Here is a 23,821-nt window from a genome sequence, read left to right as displayed (position 1 = left end):
TGCGTCCAGCATCCTCCCCACCGAGGCTGCTTTGGGTGACAGGTGGTCCCAAGCTTGCAGCTGGTGTTGGAGGCTGGCCGACGGGCTTCTGCTGCGGCTCCAGCAGAGGGCAGCCTGTCCCCAGCTTTGGGGCCCAGACGCCCCACCCAGCTGTTCCTGTGGGCCCTCCCAGAGCCCGTGCTGGTGATCTGTTCGCGGAACTATCCATCCCCACCCCACCCCGATACCCAATGTGCACACCCTTCTGGGAAGATATCCGGCCGACCGCATCCTGGGCTGCACAGAGTGGAAGTGTCAGGATGAGGGCATCTCGCCCGGGGCCTCACCTTGCACTCCCTGCACTCTGCAGCACTGACTGGTCTTAAACCAGTCCTGTATGTTTAGACCCTTTCCCAGAGTCGGGGTTGGGGTTCCGTCAAGGCCTCCCCTGGGTCTGTCCTATGGACGTGATGCACAGACTTGCTCTTATTAAAGCAGCTGCTCTTGTTTTGTAAATCCACGGTGTGGGCAGAGGAGCCCAGCCCCCAACACGAGACAGGCAGCCCTCAGACGAGCTCATGCAGTTCACGTGTCCGTGGACTTGGTCAAGGAGACCGGAACTCATATGTTAAAATGCTGATCCCCAAGGGGATGGCGTTAGGAGATGGAGCCTTTGGGAGGTGGTTAGGGCTTGAGGGAGGGGCCCTGGTGGGTGGAATTAGTGCCTCCTGAGAAGCCAGAGCCCCCGCCCCCTTGTAAGGTGACGTGTCTGTGAACCAGCAGGCGGGCTCTCCCCAGACACTGAACCCACTGGCACCTTGGCCTTGGACTCCCAGCCTCCAGAACTGGAAGGAGTAAAGTTCTGTTGTTAAGAAGCCCCCTCAAGCCCCACCTCTGGACTGTGGCATTCTGTTACAACAGCCTGAACAGACCAAGGCAGAAACTGGTGCCACGAGTGGGGTGCTGCTGTAACAAATACCTAACACTGTGAAAGTGGCTTTGGAACTGGGTGATGGGTAGAGGCTGGAGAGGTCTGGGGAAGTCTGCTAGGAAAAAACCTACATCATCGTGAACAGACCTTGAAAGGTGATTCCGGTGACAGCCCAGAGAGCAGAGGGCATTGGAGAAAGAGCCTAAGTCGTCTCAGGGCAAAAGGAGGGAGGGACTCCAAGCAGAATGTTGTAGAGAGCCATTCTGACGACAAGAAGGAGAGGCGTGGTATTGGAAAGCGGATGGGGGAGCCCCTGCTATAAAGTGGCGAAGAAGGCGGCTCAGGCGTGTTCAGACGCTGGCAAGGCAGACCCCAGGTCAAGGGTGTCTAGCTGAACTCTCCGGGGAAAATGTGGGCAGAGCGATCTGGCTCCTCTCCACTACTGACGGGGGAAAGAGAAGTGCCCTCCACCTGGGGTCAGCTGAGGGGCCCCTCCGTGCGGCCTGGCAGGATGGGGGGAACCCGCTGTGCCCTAGGCCAAAGGCGGAGGACTGGTCTCTGGCTTCGTGGTCCAGAGGCGTCTGCCCCACTCCGTTTCAGACTCTGTTGTCCCAGACTCTCCCTTCCTAGTTCTCGCTCAGAAGCAGGATGAGTGCCCTGCCTCTGCACCCCTCAGCCCCGGCCAGCGTTACGGCTCTGGGATGAGAGTCTAGGCTTTGGGGCTAGAGGGAAGGGACTCCGTGCGTGAAAGGTGCTGAGCTTGGGGGCCAAATGCTGCTGCCCCCCCAGCTCACACAGTCACACACTGGAATCTGGGAGAGTGGCCTCTGGGAGGCGGAGCCCCCAGGAGGGCACCGCTGCCCCTGGAAACCCCCCATCCCTCCCCTTCTCCATTGAGCCCTTCCAGCAGACCTGAGCTTCTTGGATCTGACACGAAGCTCCTGTGGCCGAGCTGCCCTCTCACTCAGGCGCTTCCCATGCTGGGAACAGTTCTGAGCACAGTCTCGGGGCCTGGCTGAGCCCCCCCGAGTCCCAAGCTCACAGCTCTCATGCCCAGGTGGGGCAGCAGGATCGGGCTGGCTGGACCCCACGCCTGGGTTCAGTTAGAATGTACACTGGGGAGGAAGCAGACACTTTCCCTCCCCAGGCCTCCTGCCAACCTGACTGCTCCTGTAAAGTGCCCCCCAGAGCAGGATGCCGGCCCCCACCCCCAGAGCAAGACACTGGTCCCCAACCCCCAGAGCAGGGCACCAGCCCCGACCCCCAGAGCAGGACTCCGGTCCCCAACCCCCAGAGCAGGACACCGGCCCCCACCACCAGGACGCCGGCCCCCACCCTCAGAGCAGGTCGCCGGCCCCCACCCCCAGAGCAGGACGCTGGCCCCTACCCCCAGAGCAGGACGCTGGCCCCCCACCCCAAGGGCAGGGTGGACGACAGGCTCCGTTCTGACAGCTTTATTGACAGGGTGCAGGTCAGCTTGAGCACAGCCCTCAGTCCAGGCAACGCCACGTGGCATCACCCTCCGTCCATGGGGTCAGCAGGCCTGGCCCCGCCCCGTCCTCCTGCTGCTCTGGACTTGGGGCCTGGAAGGGGTGAGCGGTGTGGCCAGAGGGGGAGGGTCCCAGGAAAAGAGTGGGGGGCAGGACCCAGGTGGGCTGGGGCGGGTATCCAGGTGAAGGCAAGCTGCATGCGCCTCGCTCCGATTCTTCGGGCCAAGCTGGCCGTGCTGAGGACGATCCTGGGGCTGGGCTTTGCTGATAGGCGCAGCCCCCCCCCCCCCCCCCCACCAGCCTCAGGACCCAGGCCGGGCAGAGACGCCCTCTGGTTTGGGCGGCCGTAAGGTCAGGGGTATTTCATCAGGGCCCTGCCACACGGGAGCTTGAGCCCAGGGAGGCCAGACCACATCTTGAACTGGGGCCCTAGGGCCTGGCTTGCGCCACCCCGCCCCGAGCTCGGGGGCACCGTGGCCCACAGCCTTGAAGGGTTAGGGTTAGGGTTAGGGTTAGGCCAGGGCAGGTGGCCCCTCCATTCGGGGCCCGTCTGCACATCCCCCGAGACTCCCAGGTGGAAACGCCCCGGGCCTGCTCTGAAGGACACTAGGAGGGCCCCCACGAGGAGCACGGCCCTCCCCCCGCAGGGCCCCACAATGACGACGGATACTCAGCCTCTGAGGGCGGGAATCTGTGGAGAGGGGAGGGCAGGGGAGGGGAGAGATGGGGGCACACCCAGAACCAGAGGCCCCGCTGGTGACGTGGTGGGCCAGGCGGAGGGGGGAGCTCCTGGAAGGGGGGGCCTACAGCAGACACCCAAACCAAAGGGAGCCAGACGCCCCGGGTTGAGTCCTTAGCGACACATGCAGGGCTGAGGAAGGGAAGGAGGCTGGCCGTCTCGAGGTCGCTGGGGTTGGGGGTGATGAGAAGCATGGCGTGGGCAGTGGGGAGTGGGCGCGGGGGGCTCACTCAGAGTGAACCAGAGCCCCAGCCCCCTGCCCAAAGCCGAAGCCCTTGGGCCCGAAGTTCTTTGCGTAGCATCCTGCAGAGAGAAGAGAGGGGTGAGGACCCCCAATCCCGCCCCAGCACCTGCCGGGGCCTCTGGGCCAGTGAGGCACACAGCACAGCCCTCCCAACATCAACGCAGATAGTGAGGAGCATCCTGGCTACTCCCCTGCCTCTGAAATCCCAGAAGAGCCATCTGCGGTCAGAGCTCGCGCTAGAAGCAGGGGAGGGAGCCCAGGCCCGGCCCGGCCCGCCCCGCCCTGCCCCCCCCGCCCCGCCACGGACCGTCCCCCCCCACCACCCCCACCCCCACCGGGGCTCCTTCTCAGCTGCACACAGAGGCCTCAGGAGACTCCAAGGCTGGAACTGGCCGTCACGTACGGGCCTGATTGCTTAGCTCTCCAGGAAGGGAGGGCGTCGAGGGGAGGCCGCTCACCTTTGCAGTAAATCTCGCCGTCCTTGTCGGCCAGGGTGGTGGACTCGAGGCCTTTGCCGCACTTGGCACACCGGAAGCAGGACTTATGCCAGGACTGGGGAGGGAAGGAAAGAGTTAACTCTGCTGCCCCAGCCCGTTCCCTGGAGGCGTGATGAAGACACCTGTGGGGTCTGCCCAGCCTCCCCCACCTCCCGGAGGAGGTGCTGGGGACCGGTGCCGCAGCTGCCCCACGAAGGGCTGGCGGGGCCCTCCAGCCTTGTCCCGACTGCCGACCGGGACTCCTGGTGTGGCTGTGGGCTGTGGGCTGTGGGCTCTGGGTCCCAGCCCACCCTGGCCCTGGTTCCAGGCCAGTGGCCCCTCCCTCCTCACAGGCGTGACACACACAGGCTTTTGTGGTCAGCAGGCCCCTGGAGTTCTCGAGGTCCCTCACTGCAGCGGGAGGCCACAGCCGGGCAGGGGCCGGGTGCAGAGGCGGTGCCTGGCACCCTGGAAGGAGAAAGGGTCTTCGGGGCTCCAGGAGAAGGCCGGGAGCCAGAGAAGCCCCGCTGCTCCAGTGAGGTGCTCAGAGGCCACACGGCCAACAGCCCCTCAGAGGAAGCCAGCCCCAGTCTGCGCCCCGCGGGGGCCAGCCAGACCCCAGGTCAGCCGCCAGCTCCCAGCTGACAGCTCTGCCCAACCCGGAAAGCCGGAGGCCAGCGGTGGCAGACGGGATGAAGCAAAACAAGGCCTTTTAAGGGCAGGGAGGCTCCCTTGCACAGCTGCCCTTTCTGAGCTGGAGATGGAAAGGAATGGCAGGCCCTGGGCCTCCTGGCAGGCAGGCCCACGCATGTTGGCTCCTGCCCAGGGTTCTAGGGGCCTCGGTGTCCGTGCTGAGGGCACCCCGGCCTCAGCTCGTCCTCGGGTAAGCCCAGGCTGCCCCCTAGTCTCCAGGCAGGCAGGGGACAGACCACCGCCACTGTCCGTGCAGACACAGTCGGGCCCCGCTGGTGGGGTCAGCACCGAAAGTCCTCCTGCTTCTCAGCCCTTCCCCGGCACACACGCTGGTCTCCCCCCGCCACCTCTGCCCACAAGAGAACCCCTCCTCCCGAAGGGAGAGAGGGGCCCTCACTCTAAGACTCCGAGGGGGAATGGAAATGCTGATGCCTAGGTATTTTTGGGTGGTTCCCTATTCTCATAGTGAGACACAGCAGAAGAAACACCAACTTAATATTAATCACATCATACCATTTAGTGAACACCAAGGATCTTCACTTCAACCTCACAAGAACCCACAAAAGCAATGACGGTGATGGTAGCTGACTGGCGTCGCCACATCCTGGGCACTGTACCGCACCCGATCCCCGCACCGGCTCTGCTCGGCTTTGACACCAGCTTGCCTGGCGGGCCTGCCGTGTGCTCTGCTTCAGACGCAGGGCTGCGGCTCAGGGGAGGACCCATCAGCCCAGGCTTCACGCCAAGCAAACAGCGGCCATCCAGCTGGGTTTACAAACCTCTCCCGATGGACAGAGGCGGAGACAAGCTTCACGGGGTAACATGGCCCCAAGAGGAGGCACCAGCAGTCGCAGCCAGCTCCTAGGAGTGGGCAAACCTGTGCTTTCACCTGGTGAAACCCCCTCCCCAGCAGGCCTGGGGCTAGTCGGAGACCGTGCTTGGTCTAGACCCGTCCTACGTGTCGTCCCCTGTCCACGTGCCCAGCCGCTGCTCAAAGGTGAGAAGCCCCAGAGGCCAAGACTCAGGTCTAGAGAGGCTGCAGACAGGCTCCAGGCCCTGCGGCGTCACAGCTGACCACAGGACCCCAGCCACATCTGCGTGAAGGCCCAGCACTGTCTCCGGGCCCTCCTGAAGAAGCCTCTCCTGCAGCCCTCTGACAGCTCATCTGAGGCCACCTGTCCCTGCAGCCTCTCCAAGGGAGGGTCCCGTTGCACTTTGGTGAGTCGGGGTGGAGTCTACTACAGGAATATCGCAGTGGGGGGCAGGCAAGACAGCCAGACCAAGTTTGCCTCCTAGGAGGCTCTGACGGGCCTGAACCTTGGCTAACTCTGCCCTGGGGGCACAAGAGTGGGTTTCTGTGGATCGTGGGTGGTTCTTAACATTTCTGTATTACAAATCCTTCTGGAGATGTGATGAACGCTATGGCTCTTCTTCCCAGAGAGAGATGTGACCCCACACAGCGATGCACATTCTTTTCAGGGCTGGTGTCCACGTACCCTCAGAGGTCAGCAGACCCCGACTCTGCAGACAGGGGTCGATCAGAAGCTCCTGTGGAGTGTGCTTGTTGTTGTTCAGTCAGGTATTTCCAACTCTTTGCGAATCCAGGGCCTGCAGCACGCCAGGCCTCCCTGTCCTTCACTATCTCCCAGAGTTGGCTCAAACTCATGTCCATCGAGTCGGTGGTGCCATCCAACCATCTCAACCTCTGTCGTCCCCTTCTCCTCCCGCCTTCAGTCTTTCCCAGCATCAGGGTCTCTTCCAGTGAGTCGGCTCTTCACATCAGGTGGCCAAAGTATTGGAGCTTCAGCTTCAGCATCAGTCCTTCCAATGAATATTCAGAACTGATTTCCTTTAGGATGGACTGATTGGATCTCTTTGCAGTCCAAGGGACTCTCAAGAGTCTTCTCCAGCACGATTTGAAAACATCAATTCTTCGGCGCTCAGCCTTCTCTATGGACCAATGGTGAGGCTGCTATGATGGGGGATTCAGCTCCTTGGAGACTGGGAGGCCCAGGGAACAGGCAGCCTCACAGACAAAGGGACCCCTTTCATGGTGGGCTCTGAAGCGAAGGGGGAGCTACATCAAGGGCACAGGCTTCCTGGGAGGGAGCGCACTTCAAAGCTCCAGAATGCATGTTTCAGGAACACGTGTGCCCTGCCCCCAGCACGACCTGCCTTACCTTCCCAGCGCCAATCACCTTCTCGGCCGCATAAACGGCCTGGCTGCACCGCGGGCAGCGCTCGGAGCCCCCGATCTTCTGGGCGAACTTGGACGTGTTGGGGTTGGTGGTGGGCCTGTGGCCGGGGGCCCTGCTCAGGGAAAAGCATGCGGTGAGGGGACGTAGGGGACGGGCCTGGAGGGCGCCAGCCGCCGGCACCTGGCCCAGCCCGCCGCACGGCTATAGCTGCCAGGGCTGCAGAGTCGGCTCTGCTGACGGGGGATGCACCCAGGGCCCGAGGGTCACCTCCGCCCACAGGGGACCCACCAGGGCCCGAGGGTCACCTCTGCCCACAGGGGACCCACCAGGGCCCGAGGGTCACCTCCGCCCACAGGGGACCCACCAGGGGCCCGTAGTATTCCTTCCCCGAGACGTCAGACTCCTCTCAGCCCCAGTTAGAACGCCAGAGTCACCGACAGCCCGTCTGCTAAGAACTGGCCCCCCTGCTCCTGCAGCTCATCTGTTACTAGAGACTTCCCAGGAGAAGTCAGCTGACAGGTCGCTCCCATGGGGTGACAACCTTGGCCGAAGCGTGGAGAGTCACCATCACTTGCGACCATCCCCCAGGGCCAAGGGGCTGGCAGGCTGACTGCCAACACCCAGCTCACAGCAGGTCAGTGGTCGGGGTGCTGGGGGCCTAGTGACACCCATTTCCAGGAAGGGACCCGACACCAGTGAGCCAGGCTGCGAGGTCGTCCGGCTCAGACCCTCAGTGGCTGTGGGGCGCCTTCAAGTCACTGATACTGGCTGGGTTTTCTCATCTGCGGACAGAGGAGAGGGGCCCAGCAGTTCTCGGGGCCCCTCCCAGTGCACGGAAATGGGCTGGCTGCTCCCGCCCGCCTGCGCTGCTGCTCTGCCGGGCCCTGGCGCTCAGGAGGGCCTCTGCTCCGGGGGGGGGTACTCACTCCTCGTGTCTGATGCCGAGCGACTCCCCCTTGTCCATGCTCAGGGTGCCCGCGCCCTGCCCGTAGCCGTAGCCCTTGGGCCCGTACTTCTTGCCGTAGCAGGACTTGCAGTAGATCTCCTCGCCGTGCACGGCCACAGTGGTGCTGTCCAGGTTCTTCTTGCAGACCACTGCGGGGGGTGCACAGGCCCAGCGGGTCACGGCCAGCCCCCGCCGCCGAAGCTCCCTGGGAGGCTGTGCACGCAACGTCCTGACCTCCCAGGAGCCAGGGGCCTGGCGATGGGGCTGCGGTGGCCAGGGAGCCGGGAGGGGAGGAGGGCCTAAGGATGCTGGCCCAGTGCCCCTCCCGGAGCCGGGTGGCCTTCCTCGCCGCCCGTCCCACACCCTGAGAGCTTCCCGAGTTCACGGGGCCAGCGGGCTAGGCCGACCCCACGCCCCAGGGGCCTCACTGCCCTTGACAGACACCATGGGTCCCGACAGAAGAGAAGCAAGAAGGGCAAGGCTGTCCTGCCTCCTGCGATTTGATTCAGAAGGGACGCCCATGGGTGTGGGGGCAGGGGGCAGGGCAGAGACACTCCCGGGGGGAAGGTCAACATTTATTCAGCGCCCAGCATGACCGGCTTGGAAATGAGATACAGGTTGTGCTCATCGCGACAACGGGATCTCAAGTTTCTAGTCGGAAATCATTTGGCCGCAGGAGGTCAGATGCTGGGAGAAATTCCCTGACTCAGGGCAAAGGGGGATTGGAATGGGGTACACTGGAAGGTCTACAGAGTGCCCGCAGCCTCCTGTGGGCCTCAGAGCGGCCCTGTGACCCAGAGTGAGACAGTGTGGAGCCCAGGGTCACACGGAGCCCAGGCTAGCCCACGTCCAGGGAGTGTCCTGGCCAGGCTACATGCCTCCCCAGCCGTGTCCCCACCAGCAGATGACGACAGTTCCCCCCGAAGGGTGCCTGAGAATTAACTGCGGCCTGGCTGGGGACGTGCTCAGCGCAGTGCCCTGTGCACAGTAGGTCATCATGAACGTTGGCTGCCCCAACAGTGTGACACAGAGTGAGCGCCCTGAAGGGCCAGGCCCCAGAAGACCATCAGCGTCCAGCCCCCGAGTGTGTGTCTCCAGAGACTCACGTCCCATTGATGTAGGTTTGGGCCTAGGATAATGATAGGGTTCCACGCAGGCCCAGAGATGGGGGAGTCAGTGTGCCCACTGGGACGATGCCCTCAAACACACCCTTCTGAAGAGGGTCCCCGGGAGCAGCCAGCCTCTCCGCCTCTCGAGGAGCACTCAGCTCACCTCCAAGCCCCTTGCCAGTTCCCTTGCCTTGAGACAGATTCCTCCCCCTACCCCCACCCCCACCCCCACCCCCACCGTGTGGTTCTCCGGATCTTAGTTCCCTGAGCAGGGGCCGAACCCGGCCCTTGGCAGCTAAAGCATCAAGTCCTAACCACAGGATCTGCAGGGAGTTCCCAGCCTTCCCCTGGCCTTTAAAGGCCAGCTTTCTGCCCTCACCCCCACCCCTGTGCCAGGTTGGAGACTTCAGACTAAATAAGGACCCTCTTGTCCTGCCTGTGAGATCCCCATGTTCTTCCAGCACGCAGGCAACCAAATATGGGCCACCCCGCCACCTCCCCAGGGCTTGGCTCCAGCCTGGAGGAAGCGGGCACAGCAGGCCAGGGGTTCCAGCATTCCCTTCTAGGGTGGGAAGCCGGGAGTCGGCCTGGAACTGCTTCCCATAAGACCCAGAGTGAACTGGAAATTCCTAAGACTAAATGGGAGGCGGCGAGTGAGACAGAGCAGCCCGGGGACTGAGGTCTCCTTGGGCGACCTTCCCTGCAGGGACCTAGGGGTGCAGCTCAGAGAGGCCCCGGGTCTACAGCTGGCGCCTCCCAACGGCCCCACCGCCTGGCGCCTGCAGGCAAGGGGGTGCCGCTGTGGGTGGGGCTGTGAGCACCCGGGGGTGAGGCCAGACCAGCTCTGCCTTCTCATGGGCTGACCTGCCCCAGGACAGGGCTGTCTCAGCTCAGAGACACAGCCTCAGGGCCGATGCCCAGAGCCAAGGCCCCCCACCTGGGCTGGGCACTGTCTGCTGCTTCTTGGACACTGGGGCACACGCTGCAAGCCCAGCCCGGGGTCCGTCCCGTCCCCCCAGCCCCGCGCCCGTGGCTTCCCTGACCACCCAGCTGGCGGCCACTCCTCCCCGGCAGCTGCTGTTGGTGATCAAAGCCACATGTGAGGGTGGAGAGGGGTCCTTGGGGCCAGCAGTCTGGACCCTCTCCCTGGCCATCAGTGAGCCCTCTTATGCCCTCTGAGAAAAATAAATGGCCTGAAAATTCCTGAGCGCAGTGAGCTGCTGATGACGCGACACGGCTGTCGGCCTCCTTTGGGCCGGGTGCCAAAGGCTCCGCCCGAGCTCACCAACCACCCGCGGCCAGCACAACCTCGGTCAGCCTCGGCAGGCGCGGGGCCCGCGCTGCCTGCTCTGGAGGTGGCTTCTGGATGGCCCGCCCACAGCTGGTGGGAGCCAGTGCTGCTTCAGGGCAGGTGGCCCCGGGGATCTGTGTCCCGCGTGGGAGCACGGGCTCCAGACGCAGTGAAGCCACACTGGGGGGGCAGGGCCTGGTCCCCGACGGGCTGGGGCCTCCCCGAGTGCCAGTCTTCTTGCTGGGGATCCCCTGCGCCACGTGGGTGTGCACACGCATGTATGTGGACACGTGTGTGCAAGTGTGCATGTCTGCGCGCATGCATGGGTGGGTGGGTGCATGTCTGTGTGTGCACACGTGTGTGGATGTGTGGATGTGTCCGCACGTGCATGGGTGTGTGCATGCACGTGTGTGCCTGTGTGGGTGTGTGTGCACACGTGTGAATGTGTGTGTGCCTTGCGTGTGGGCGTGTGTGCACACGTGTGAATGTGTGTGCGTGTGCCTGTGTGTGCGTGTGGGCGTGTGTGCACACGTGTGAATGTGTGTGTGCGTGTGCCTGTGTGGGGGGGCATGTGTGCACACGTGTGAATGTGTGTGCACCTTGCGTGTGGGCGTGTGTGCACACGTGTGAATGTGTGTGTGCGTGTGCATGTGTGTGTGTGTCAGGGAGCAGCTTTCGTTGGCTGAACACTCACAACTGCTCCAGCTGCTCCTTTTGTTTCCTGACCCCTTCCTCTCAGTTCCCGCAGCCCTGCCCCATGAAGTAGCTGTTGTTTTCTCCCCTGTAACGTTGAGAAAATGCAGAGAGAGAAGGAGGCACCTGGCCCTCAGCACCCAGAGAACAGAAAGGGATTCACATCTGGACTCCTGCCCACTGGTTCTGAAGGCTCGGGGCTTGGCCGACACGCTCCTGCCCGCCCAGTGCCACTGCCTGGGCTCAAGGGAAACAGGTCACCTCCTCTAAGCCCCTCGGTTCTGAGCCCGTCAGTCAGGAGCCTGCGGACATCCTCCCACCTCCAAGGCCTGGCGCTCAGGACACCTGGGCCCTGGCCACGCCCAGCACCCCAGGCACCCAGGCGCCTGCCCACCAGGCAGAGACCAGGGCCCGTCTCCTCCCATCTCCTCCCAGCCGTCGGGACGACATCAACATCCCCTCACCCGGACTGTCGGGCGGAGGCGGGGGCTGAGGGGGGAGGCCTCCTGCCCAGAGATGCTGGGGGAGCCCAGCCCCTCCCCAGATGCAGCTGCCCATGAGGCTGCTGCTGGTGAATTTATCTTTAACTGAGGGATAGTCGACATGTCTGTGTCCATTGCCCAAAGACGAAGACTCAAGCAAACTTTGGGAGATGGTGAGGGACAGGGAGGCCTGGCGTGCTAGGGGTCCATGGGGTCACACGGAGTCGGACACGACTGGGCAACTGAACAATAGTTGTTGACATATTATGTTATGACATGCCAGCTATACAACACCGAGCTTCACCTTTTTAAAAGTTATCACCTGTGACTATTATACAGTGCTGGCTGTGCTCCCTGCGCTCTCTGCAACACATCCTCGTAGCTTCTTTATCTTACACATAACTGCACCTTTTAATCCTCTCCCAGTCTTGCTCCCCACCATGAGTGTATCTGTGATTTCTGTGGCCCTTTAACAGAGGGTAGCCTGGGTGCAGGGGTTGGTGAAACCTTGGGCTAAAAGTGTCTTGCTCTTAAGTGCCGGGATTGTGGCAGGGAGAGAGGGAAGACAGAGTGAGTGGGAAGTTTTCCCCGCTGGGTCTTTCTGGCTTGGCACTCAGGCCCTGGAGTGTCCACCCCCTTCAGCTTGGCCGGCCAGCCCCCCACAGCCCCCACCTCCGCCTCGGAAACAGCCTCTGAGGAACACAGCGCCTCCCCGCCCCGCTGCGCTCCTGCCAAATGTCAGGCTGTTCCCGATGCCGCTCCTCCCGAGGACCGCCCCCAGGGGCTGGCCGCCGGCCGTCCCCACGGCGACAGCGGCCTGGGCGGGTACTCACTGCACAGAAAGCAGGATCTGTGGAAGCTGCCGCCTTCGCACTGGACCTCCTCCGCAAAGTACACCGTCTTCCGGCACACCCCGCACGTCTTGCCTCCTCCCCAGTTCGGCATCCTGGAAGTAGACACGGAGAAGAGGATGGACTTTCCAGGGAGGTGGAGACCCTGATGGCCCAGGACAGGGCCTGGGGCAGAGGCCTCCCCGCCGGCAACCGGGGCTTCCCACCCCGGAGCCCACAGGGAACCGCTGCGCCCCCCACCCCTGCCAGCCCTCTAGGACACAAACTCACACAAGACACAGGCTGTCGCAGAAACAACAATAAACCCTTTGCTGTGTGCGTCAGGCGGACGGATCTCACAGCAGAAGAAACAGGTAAGCTAGAACTCGTAAGACACAAACTGTGTCGGGTCTGAAACAGGCAAAACTCACACTGTCAGGGGAGGAACACATGTGTGAGAGCTATAAAGACAAGGGTGAGCATCAGAGACTACTGCCTGAGATTCGGCACCTCAGAGACAGGGAAAAGGGGGCCGCCAGGGGTCATCACGCGGGGTCTCCTGTCGTAATTACTCTTCAGACTACGCAGATCAGTTCAGTTCAGTCGCTCAGTTGTGTCCGACTCTTTGCGACCCCGTGAATCACAGCACGCCAGGCCTCCTTGTCCATCACCATCTCCCGGAGTTCACTCAGACTCACGTCCATCGAGTCCGTGATGCCATCCAGCCATCTCATCCTCTGTCGCCCCCCTCTCCTCCTGCCCCCAATCCCTCCCAGCATCAGAGTCTTTTCCAATGAGTCAACTCTTCACATGAGGTGGCCAAAGTACTGGAGCTTCAGCTTTAGCATCTTTCCTTCCAAAGAAATCCCAGGGCTGATCTCCTTCAGAATGGACTGGTTGGATCTCCTTGCAGTCCAAGGGACTCTCAAGAGTCTTCTCCAACACCACAGTTCAAAAGCATCAATTCTTCGGCGCTCAGCTTTCTTCACAGTCCAACTCTCACATCCATACATGACCACAGGAAAAACCATAGCCTTGACTAGATGGACCTTAGTCGGCAAAGTAATGTCTCTGCTTTTAAATATGCTATCTAGGTTGGTCATAGCTTTTCTTCCATGGAGCAAGCATCTTTTAATTTCATGGCTGCAGTCACCATCTGCAGTGATTTTGGAGCCCAAGAAAAGAAAGTCTCTCACTGTTTCCATTGTTTCCCCATCTATTTGCCATGAAGTGATGGGACCAGATGCCATGATCTTTGTTTTCTGAATGTTGAGCTTTAAGCCAACTTTTTCACTCTCCTCTTTCACTCTCATCAAGAGGCTCTTTAGTTCCTCTTCACTTTCTGCCATAAGGGTGGTGTCATCTGCATATCCGAGGTTATTGATATTTCTCCCGGCAATCTTGATTCCAGCTTGTGCTTCATCCAGCCCAGCGTTTCTCATGATGTACTCTGCATATTATTTAAATAAGCAGGGTGACAATATACAGCCTTGACGTCCTCCTTTTCCTATTTGGAACCAGTCTGTTGTTCCATGTCCAGTTCTAACTGTTGCTTCCTGACCTGCATATCGGTTCCTCAAGAGGCAGGTCAGATGGTCTGGAATTCCCATCTTTTTCAGAATTTTCCATAGTTTGTTGTGATCCACACAGTCAAAGGCTTTGGCATAGTCAATAAAGCAGAAGTGTTAGGGGAACCACGCTGATTGAAACTGCCCACCCTGGCCAGGCACCATAGTAACCATTTGCGTGAGTTGTTTTATGACAGGAGATCCTGATAAGGAATACGGAACTAATAAGCCACCACCAACCGGAAGAGCTCGGGAAAGGTCTAAAGGAGACACCATGTGTCCGTCCACTTCCCCGAACCCCTCTCGCTAGCATCCATCTTGGCTGAGTGACGTGTGCGCCACCAGGAAAGACTCAATTAGAATGATTGGCCAAAGACCACCCGGAAACTAATCCCATTGCCATGAAACCCGAGACTGCGGGCCACGCAGCAGAGCAGTTCTGGGTTCCTTACCCTGCTGGCTCTCCACCTGAGTGCCCTTTCCCAATAAAATCTCTTGCTTTGTCAGCACGTGTCTCCTCGGACAATTCATTTCCGAGTGTTAGACAAGAGCCCAGTATCGGGCCCTGGAAGGGGTCCCCCTTCCTGGAACAGAAGTAGATGTTTTTCTGGGACTCTCTTGCTTTTTCAATGATCCAGCAGATGTTGGCAATTTGATCTCTGGTTCCTCTGCCTTTTCTAAATCCAGCTTGAACATATGAAGTTCACAGTTCACGTACTGTTGAAGCCTGGCTTGGAGAATTTTGAGCATCACTGTGCTAGCCTGTGAGATGAGTGCAATTGTGCGGTAGTTTGAGCATTCTTTGGCATTGCCTTTCTTCGGGATTCGAGTGAAAACTGACCTTTTCCAGTCCTGTTGCCACTGCTGAGTCTTTTCCAAATGTGCTGGCATAGTGAGGGCTGCATCTTCACAGCATCATCTTTTAGGATTTGCAATAATAGCTCAGCTGGAATTTCATCACCTCAACTAGCTTTGTTCCTAGTGATGCTTCCTAAGGCCCATTTGACTTCACATTCCAGGATGTCTGGCTCTAGGTGAGTGATCACATCATCATGATTATCTGGGTTGTGAAGATCTTTTTTATACAGTTCTTCTGTGTATTCTTGCCACCTCTTCTTAATATCTTCTGCTTCTGTTAGGTCCAGACCATTTTTGTCCTTTATTGAGCCCATCTTTGCATGAAATGTTGGTATCTCTAATTTTCTTGAAGAGATCTCTAGTCTTTCCCATTCTGTTGTTTTCCTCTATTTCTTTGCACTGATCACTAAAAAAGGCTTTCTCATCTCTCCTTGCTCTTCTTTGGAACTCTGCATTCAGATGGATGTATCTTTCCTTTTCTCTTTTGCCTTGCGATTCTCTTCTCAGCTATTTGTAAGGGCTCCTCAGACAGCCATCTTGCCTTTCTTTTTCTTGGGTGTGGTCTTGATCTGAACCTCTGTCCACAGTTCTTCAGGCATTCTATCAGATCTCATCCCTTGAATCTATTTGTCACTTTCACTGTATAATCGTAAGGGATTTGATTTAGGTCATACCTGAGTGGTCTAGCGGTTTTCCCCACTTTCTTCCGTTTGAGTCTGGATCTGGCAGTAAGGAGCTCATGATCTGAGCCACAGGCAGCTCCCGGTCTTGCTTTTGCTGAGTGTGCAGAGCTTCTGCATGAGCTCTGTAAGTCCCCGCATGTAGGCCTTCTATGCTCTTTTGCACGTACGACTTAGCGCACCGGACTTTCCCTTAGCAACAAGACAGGGCTTGCAGGGTCTTTCCTCCCTGATCAGGGATCAAACCTGCGCCCTCGTATTGAACATGTCAAGTCTTAACCCCCCGGGAACTTCACCCCCTCCAAAAAAACTCAATTTTTTTTAAAAAGCAGGAGTCAGACACAGAGGGCAGGACTGAAGCTTTAGAGTCCATTAGGGTGGGGGGAGGGGGGAGCGTTTGTAAAATCTGATTTCCCAGTACCACCCCCAACCCAACGAATCACGACCTCTGAGGATGGGGCACAGAACAGGACTATTTAACAAGCACCCAGGTGGCTCTGAAGGCAGCAGCCTGGGACAAGTTGAGAAGCTTGAGGTTGGTTCTGAGCTGGGGTCCATGATGCCAGGCGGGTTCAGTCCTTTTCTGACCCTGCCGCCCACTGCTGTGTGTTCCCTGGGCAAGGGAGCTTGCCTTTGTAAACCTTCGTTTCTGCATCTGTAAAATGGGAACAGAAGCAGAAGCTACACCACAGGTTACTTCTGGGGAGTCAGGGAGGCACGGCTCAGTGCCTGACCCAGGGCTGCAGGGTCAGAGCCCAGGACCGGGAATGGTGACCCTTCCAGCTTTTTGGACAGAAGTGCACGGGGGAGGGACTCCACGGGAAGACTGGGGTGCTGGGAAACGGTGAGGGGCCGGGGAGGAGTACCCTCCATGGGAACTCGGGGATGGGCACCCAGGGCGGTGCTGGCAGCTGGAGTCTGGGCAGGGGCAGGGGGCATGGTCCCTACCGCCAGGGGCTTCCCATCGGATGCAGTGCAGGGAGGAAGCTTGCCCCCAAAACGTCTCTGTGCCATGTGGATTATTTCAAGCTGAAAACAATCAAGGCCCAGGAGACTCAGGAAGAAACATCAACCTTCCCTCAAATGCCTAAAAGAATTTCGATAGAGGGCTAGTTCCCCAATGCCGCAGTTTCCAGAGATCTCTGTGAAGAACACAGGCCGGGTGTGGTGGGGAAAGCAGGCGGGGCCAGGAGGCCATGCACTCTGTGTCCCCTCATCTCCACCCGGCCCGGCAAACACTGGTTTCCAAACATTTGCTCTTCCTTCTCCATGTCAACTGGCTTCCTCGCCTCTGAAGTCCCAAACCACTGCCCCAGCTTCCTCTTTTGGCTTTAGCTGAGCATGGAATTTGACGTGAGGGTTTGGGCCACTCTGGGAGTTACTCGGTTTTGGGGGGTCTCTCCCAGGTAGACATGTTATTAAGCTTTGATTTTCTCCTGTTCATCTGTCTCAGGTCAAGGTAACTCTTTTCAAGTTAGAAGGAGCTAGGAGGGTGGAGGGAAATTTCTTCCCCAACAGTGGACACAGGTGTCGGCTCAAGGAGGAAGTCCAGCCAGGTTCACTACCATGTCCCCAGTCTGCGCATGTCTAGCACACAGGTGTTTGTACAGGAGTGTGCGCCTGGCACACAGGTGTTCACATAGGTGTCTGAGACGTCAGCCCCCCTAATGCTCAGAGCCGCAGCCCAAGGCCCGCAATGTGCTCAGTGGGGTGTGCGGGCTGAGAGCAGGCTCCTGTGGGTGAGGGGTGCAGGGAGCGGGGACGCTCACTCTCCACGGCCTCTGCTCTGTCTCCCCGCCCCGAGGTGGGGTTCCTCTGGCCCCACTGCTCTTGTGGTCACCCCGCCGAGCACTTTCACTGACCACTGACCTTAACCTCTGCCCTGAGCCTAGGCTCACACACCCAGTTTCAGGGAAGCACCTCGATTTCAACACCAGCCACCAGAACTCATCACCTTTTCTCTCCAACATGCTCCATTTTGTTGATGGAACCATAATCTTCTCTGATCACTAAGGAATGTCATCCTAAACCCCAGAATGGGGAGGATCTCTGTTCTCCACTCCACCCACTCACCCCAAACTCTGACCTCCCCGCCTCTCCAGGCCTCTTCTCACCAGAGGTTCACTGACTCTCAACAGCCCCCTTCTCCTTGGGAATCAGCCCAGTTTTCATCCAGGGCACTGGACCTAACCTGACTGCCAAGGTTCCTGGCCCGGGCTCAGCTCCCATACCCCCAGGGTGGGTCCCTGAGGCCCCACTGTTCCTCCGGCCCCCTGTGGCAGGGCTGCAAAACTACCTCCGTGACGGACAGCCAGGTGGGTGTAGTGTGGTCATTGCAGTCGGCCTAACCTCCAGCCGCCTCCTGACCCTTCCTTGCTGCAGAACCCCATTCAAATCAGGCAGCCCCCGCTCCCTCAAGTGACCCCTAGGGGCGGGGAGACAGAGCAGAGGCCGTGGAGAGTGAGCGTCCCCGCTCCCTGCACCCCTCACCCACAGGAGCCTGCTCTCAGCCCGCACACCCCACTGAGCATATCGCAGGCCTTGGGCTGCGGCTCTGAGCATTAGGGGGGCTGACATCTCAGACACCTATGTGAACACCTGTGTGCCAGGCGCCAGGGCAGAGCCTGGACCCCAAAGTCACCCAGTGGCTCCAGTCCCCTGAGGGGCAGTGCAGGCACAGCCGCGAGCAGGGTGGGGAGTCCTGGGGGACGAGCCAGTTCCCATAGAGACATATGGGTTCCCTCCTGCCTCTTGACGGGTGCCAGAACGTGACCCCTGAACCCCAGCCTTCAGCATTCGGCAGACAGCCTGCCCCGAGCCTGCAGACCCACCGTGTGCTGGGTGGTCTGCAAGCGCCATCCACCATTCCTGGCCACCCGGAGGCGGGGACCTGCCCAGGGCACAGATGAGGACCCGGGGTGGGGGAGGCCTGCAGTCGGGGCTGTGGTGAGGCTGGCCACCCAGCCCCATGCTGGCCCTCTGTGCTTAGCGGACAGGGCTTGGGGACATGGGGACCCGAGGGCTCCTGCTTCGCCTCGTCCCGCCCCTGAGCCCACAGGCTTTGTCCTCCAGCCCTGGGACACCCTTGAGCGGGGAGGATATCTGACCGCGCGGTGGGGAGCCGTTCCTAGCCGTGGTTTGTTCCCAACACAAAAGCCCTCCTCCCTCGGGGGGCAAGTGTCCAGAAGGGCCTGGGAACCTGAGGCAGGAAACTGTCCAGGCTGCCTCCCAGCCGGGGCCCCCCAAACTGTGGGGAGGTCCCCTTCAGGAACCCAGGGGACAGACAGGGCTTGGCATCCTGGGGCAAAGAGCACTGCCCAGGTCATGGGCACCCCCCCCCCCCCGCCCTCGTGAGGACCCCTTGGGAATCTACGGGTTGGGGGCTCAGCTGGGGGCCTGGCCACCTCCTTCCACTGAGGAGGTTCCTGCTCCACCCACTCCCTCCTGCCAGCCTGAGTCCAGCTGATGGAGCCTGATTTCCTTAAAAGGAAACCTACTTCCCAGACCATCTGGACCTCAACAGGGACGCCTGGCTCCCTCTCAGCGGTCTCCTCAGGCCTGGGGGCAGAGGCCCCCTCCCCCGCAGGAGACGGCGGGGGCGGGGGGGGGGGGGCCGGGGGGCAGTGGGGGTGGGGGAGGGGGCCAGGCAGTGCAGAGGTCGGGAAAGGGGATATGGACCCATTTCTTCCCAGCTGAAGGGTCAGGCTCCCTTCCTCTGCGCTTCCGTGTGCTCCTCCCTAGGTCAGGCCATCTGCTGACGCCAAGTCTCGAGTCTCATTCTGAGGGTCGGGGGGAAAGGACAGCAGCGGCCCAGGGCCTGGCGTGCGGTGGGTCCCGCTCCTGAGGGCCCCCCAGGGCTGGACGTGCGCTGTCCTTGCCCCAGGCCATGTCTGCTCCGCGTGCCGACCCTGTGGACACACAGCCCTGACCCCTGGGTGTTTTGGTTTGTCCACTTCACCGTGTCTACAATCCCCACTGAGCAGTGGGCTTCATCTCCTGTGGGACGGCTGGAGATGCCCAGGCAGCTATTCCCCTGAAACGTCAAGGCTTTCAGGGCCGCCAGAAGCTAGAAGCCCGGGACTGGATTCTCCCGACCAGCGCCCGGGTCGGCCCGCTGCCCCCAGCCTCGTCCAGCTGCAGCATGAAGACCGGCTCACGGCTCCTCTGTCCTGGGAGCAGAGACCCGGCCAGGCTCCGGGGCCGAGGAGGACAGAGATGCTCACATTCCGCCAGTGCAAGCAGCGTGCGAACGTCAGGTTGAGGTGCCGCCCAGGGCGCTCACGGTTCATCCAAGAAACCGGCTCGGCGATGTCAGCCCTTAACCACTGGCCGCCAGCGTCTGAGGGAAGGTCTCCCCTCCTCAGATCAGTGACCTGACGGCATTCCCCGCCGTGTCTTTGTCCCCAATAGAAAATCCCAAACTTCTCTGTTCCAAAGCCTCCTGCTCCCCAGGGACAGAGGGCAACTCCTGGGCCCAGAGCGCAGGTCCCCTCCACGCGGAATGGCTGGGAATGGCTGGGAAGGGCTCGCTGGGCTGGGCGGTGGGCTGGGCGGGGCCTGGCTGGGCTGGGCGGTACCTGGCCAGGTGCACACGGGAGCCGTCATCCTTTCCAATCTGCTGCTCAAGCCTTTCCCCGCCCCTACACCGGAGGGCAGCCAAGGAAGCAGGGGTGCCCAGAGAAACAGAGTCGGGGAAACCATCCTGCCCTGAAAGATGTAGTCACTGCAGGGGCGCAAGGACCGACATGGGGTGCAGGCTCGGCCTCAGCATCACACGGTTCCCGGAGCTCTGCAGGCGACTCAGCCCGCCAGCACCCCACGCGGGCCCTACGGGGCTCCAACCCGGTGTCTCCCTGCTCTGAGCTCTCCCTTCAAGCCCAGGCCCTGAGGTCCCCATGGGGCGGTGACTGCGCCCCTCATGCCTTTACCAGCAGGGCACTCCCCACAGGGTTCAGAATCTGAAGGTCAACAAAGGTAGAAACAGCGGGCTAGGATTTAAGCATTTTCAAACTGTCACAGGCAGCCTGATATTGTGACAAGGTCCCATAGATTAACCAACAGATAAAGTTCATTTGCTTTCATCTGGGATGATGTCAATTTAGTAACAATTGGTTACCCACGCTGAAAAGGTCTGAATTATTTTCCTGGATTAAATTTTTAAAAGCAAAAACAAAGCACATGAGCCCTTAGCCCTTGTAAAACAGGCTGCTTGCAGCTGACAGGTAAGGCAACCCCCTCGGGCCCTGCAGAAAGGCAGCACCACAGACGGGGGTCTGCTCGCCTCGCGTAGGAGTCAGACGCTGTCTCCCGCCCCAGGAAGCCGAGGAAAAGCCAAGTGCCTCCGTATTTACACTCTTTACCATACATGGAATCACTCGGCGATGACGTCAGATGAATTCCTGGGGAGCTGCGTAGTTGCAAGCCCAGCGTCACCGCAGAAATTCCTGACCACTGGGTCTGTGGGCCCCCCCCTCCCCCATCCCCAGCAAATCCCTGACCACTGGGTCTGCAGGCGCCCACCCCTGCCCGCCCCAACCCAGCTCTGCACCTGGCTTCTCCTCGGGAAGGCTCTTCTCCAGGCTGCTTCTCTTTCCTGCCAACCTAACACTGAAATCCAAACACGCATCAGACTGGGTGAGAGCACATCCCCGGGACCCAGGCCCCAACTTCCGGGGGGCCCCCCCCTCCCCACACTGTAGAGGACCCAGTGGCGGCAAGTTCTAACTAGATTCCTTCCACATTCCCACTAGCAGAGCCGCATCCTCCCTAAGCAGCGTGTAAGCTGCCCTCAAGCTCTTTGTAAAGCACATCTGTCTCGGGAGTGGCGGGTCTGTCCCTGGAGAGCTGATCAGAGACAGGAAAGGCAGAGTGACCAGGAGGCTGGGTGTGGGCCTGGAAGGTGTCTGCCTGTGTCTCACTGGCGGCCTCTGACCCAGAGAGAGTCACTGGTCACCTCTGAGCCCCAGCTTCCACCCCACCTCACAGGCTGCCCCAGACGAGACGGCTAAGGACGCAGGCCCGTCCCGCGCCGGGTGAGCACAGACGCCAGCCAGCTGTTCTCTCGGGAAATGCCAGCTCTCCTGCCCAGGGTCGGGACTCTTTCCTTACTTGCCGACACGTCTGAGGGTGGCAAGTGGCGACCTTTATTCTCCTCAGTGCCTCAATATATCCAATGCACGACTCCCCCGTCCTCTCCAAGCCAACCTCACAAGAAGCCGGCTTACAGAAACTTCAGCTCCAGCAGCCTCTCAAAGAAGCCTCCCCAGTCTGCCTTCACCAGGAGGCCCGCGGTTAATGGAAACCTGACCTGGGCCTCAGTGTCGGGCACGCCGGGCCAGCACGGGTTTGCAAGGGTCACACGTGCCCAGCAGGGCAGCTGGGCTACGAGCCCACATCTACCCATTCACTCACCAAATGTCTACTGCCCGCCAACCAGGTGCCAACACTACGCTCCCGGCCAGGAAGGCCCTGCCAGGATCACAAGGCAGAGAGGTCTGCTGTAAGAGAAGAGACACCTGGGCCAGGAGGGCAGGTGCTGGGCAGCCCAGGGGCAGGGTGGGGCCTGCAGACCTGTGCCAACAGTTTCTCCCCAGCGACCCCCAGACCCTTTAAAGAGCCAGCGCTGCCCCTCCCCCTCCAAGCACACCCTCTCCGGAGTAAATCTCCTTCCTTGTCCGCCTCCTCCGCTCCGGATTTCCTCCCTGCAGGACCGGGTCCTTCCCTGGGAGACAGCGAGCAGTGCAGGCTTCGATCCAGCCACAAGGACAGTCTCTCTGGAAAGAGGTGGCCGGGGCCCCCAGCCTGAGCCCACCTTGCCTCTCAGGGGCTGACAGTAAGTGGCGGCAGGGAACACGACCCCCAGGGAGTGCCCGGATCCCAGCTGCTCTCTGAGATGACAGGGGGGAGGCCAGCTCCTCTGGCCTCTCCAGCTTCTGGGAGGCAGGAAGGCTGGGGGCAAAGACAACGGGCCCCGCCCTCCCAGGACCGCGGGCACGGAAGCAGAGCCCCGCTTCCAGGCCGGCAGAGTATCCGGGTCAGTCTGCCTCGGCATCACCTCCACAAGTTGAGGCCCCGCTTCCACCAGAGCCCCGCGGGCCTCCAGGAGCTACTGCGACAGGACCCTCAGGCCAAGTCCCCCCAGCTGGGAGGGGCAGCACACCCGTCCACGCCCAGGAGCAGGGGCGGGGCCAAGGCCTCCAGGGAGGGGCGGAGCCCACCCCCGCTCCCCTCTAGCCCCGGGTCTCGATAAGATCACTAACGGCGGAACTGGACCAGCGTTTGCTGCACACTCGGCAGCTGTGAGCGCGGAGGACGCGCCTGCCTGCAGGCTGCTGGTTGGGAACGGGTTGCAACTTGCTTCAAGTGTGCTCACAGCGCCCCTTCCTGCCCCCGGCCTTCGGGACTGAGGCTGCAAACACTGTGGCTTCCTCCAGGCTTGGGTGGTGGTCCCCGCGCCGCGCCAAGTCCCGGGGCGTCAGGGGTGAAGGCGGCGAGGCGACCTCCATCTAGCCCCTCGCAAAAGGGGAAACTCGCACCCGCGCTCCGGGCACACCTGTGCCAGGCGGGCCCCCACCCGCCCGCCGCACGTTCCCCCCGGGCAGGAGGGGTGGCACGGATGCCCTCATCCCCCGCCGCACAAGGAGCGTCAGTGCGCGCAGAATCGCCCATTGTCCCGCCGCGGGACCCGCCGGGGGAGGGACCCGCCTGCGTCCCGGCGCCCGGGGCAGTAAGGGGCCCCGCGCTAACTGGAAAGAGAACCGCGGCCACTTCACCCCTCTCCTCCGCCCGCGCCCACCCAGCGCCCCTTTTTCTTGCGACCCTCCCTGTAGCATCCCTGGAGGCGGCGGCGGGGCTGGAAGGCCAGGGGCGCCCTGAGCGCGCGGGCAGGCGCTCCGGCGGGTGGGGGCCTGGGCGCTCGGCGGCGCGCGGACGCACTCACCTGGCAGCGGCCGAGCGCGGCAGGCGGCGGGCAGGCGAGAGGGCAGGCTCTGGAAACGAGGCTGGGCGCGCCGGCCCGTGCGCAGTTTTGTTCCGCTCGGGGAGGGCGTGTCCGGCCGCGCCAACCCACAGGCTTTGCACACCGCACCAAGCCGGCGCCGATGTCACCGCCCCGGGCTGATGTCACGGCGCAGAGCCGCCCCCACGGCCGGGCCGCGCCGGCTGAGCTCCCGGGAACCCCCGTGCGCCCCTCCGCAGAGGAAGCAGCGGCTCTCTGTGCCCGGAACTTCTCAGCGGTCCCGGCCGCCGGACGAGGGTGGAGACACACGTGATCCGTCATCCACGATCCAAGAGCCCAGATAAACGTGTGCCGCATGAGAAAGGGGGTCGTCGTGTTTGGTGTCCTGGTAGCAGGAAGTCAGGGACTCGGGGAAGGGGCGCCGCGCCTCGGTTAGGACATCACGCCCCCTCAGGTCTGATCCCGCCCCTTCCGCATACCCGCTGGTCCCCAGGCTTGGACGGCCCACCCCTAGGCCTCGGTCCCAGTCTGTGAAGGGAGTACTCCACAGGGAAGTGGGGCTGTGGCGGGCAGGGGAGATCCTATAGGCTTAGCAAGCCTTCAGCAGTGCCCTTCAGTGAGGATCACCCCGCCTCCAACAGCTCTGTCCCCTCGGCC

At 61.1% G+C, this 23,821-nt stretch overlaps 1 protein-coding gene across 2 annotated transcripts; it reads right to left on the bottom strand.

Moving 5' to 3' along the window:
- Nucleotides 1–2,349: 2,349 nt before the first annotated feature.
- Nucleotides 2,350–23,232, bottom strand: CSRP1 (cysteine and glycine rich protein 1). 2 transcript variants are annotated; one of them, XM_052653602.1, is made up of 6 exons: nucleotides 23,147–23,232; nucleotides 12,105–12,217; nucleotides 7,677–7,845; nucleotides 6,733–6,862; nucleotides 3,842–3,935; nucleotides 2,350–3,442 (listed from the first exon to the last, which is right to left on the bottom strand). In XM_052653602.1, the coding sequence occupies exons 2-6, from the start codon at nucleotides 12,214–12,216 to the stop codon at nucleotides 3,366–3,368; spliced, it is 582 nt and encodes a 193-aa protein (XP_052509562.1). In that variant the 5' UTR covers nucleotide 12,217; nucleotides 23,147–23,232; the 3' UTR covers nucleotides 2,350–3,365. The 2 variants fall into 2 exon arrangements, with proteins under 2 accessions (XP_052509562.1, XP_052509563.1); XM_052653603.1 differs by lacking the exon at nucleotides 23,147–23,232 and adding an exon at nucleotides 21,854–21,872.
- Nucleotides 23,233–23,821: the final 589 nt, after the last annotated feature.

This window comes from Budorcas taxicolor, chromosome 16 (assembly GCF_023091745.1).
Source record: "Budorcas taxicolor isolate Tak-1 chromosome 16, Takin1.1, whole genome shotgun sequence".
Lineage (NCBI taxonomy): Eukaryota > Metazoa > Chordata > Mammalia > Artiodactyla > Bovidae > Budorcas > Budorcas taxicolor.
The sequence above is the reverse complement of the archived record's forward strand: the minus strand, read 5'-3'. Positions and strand labels throughout refer to the sequence as shown.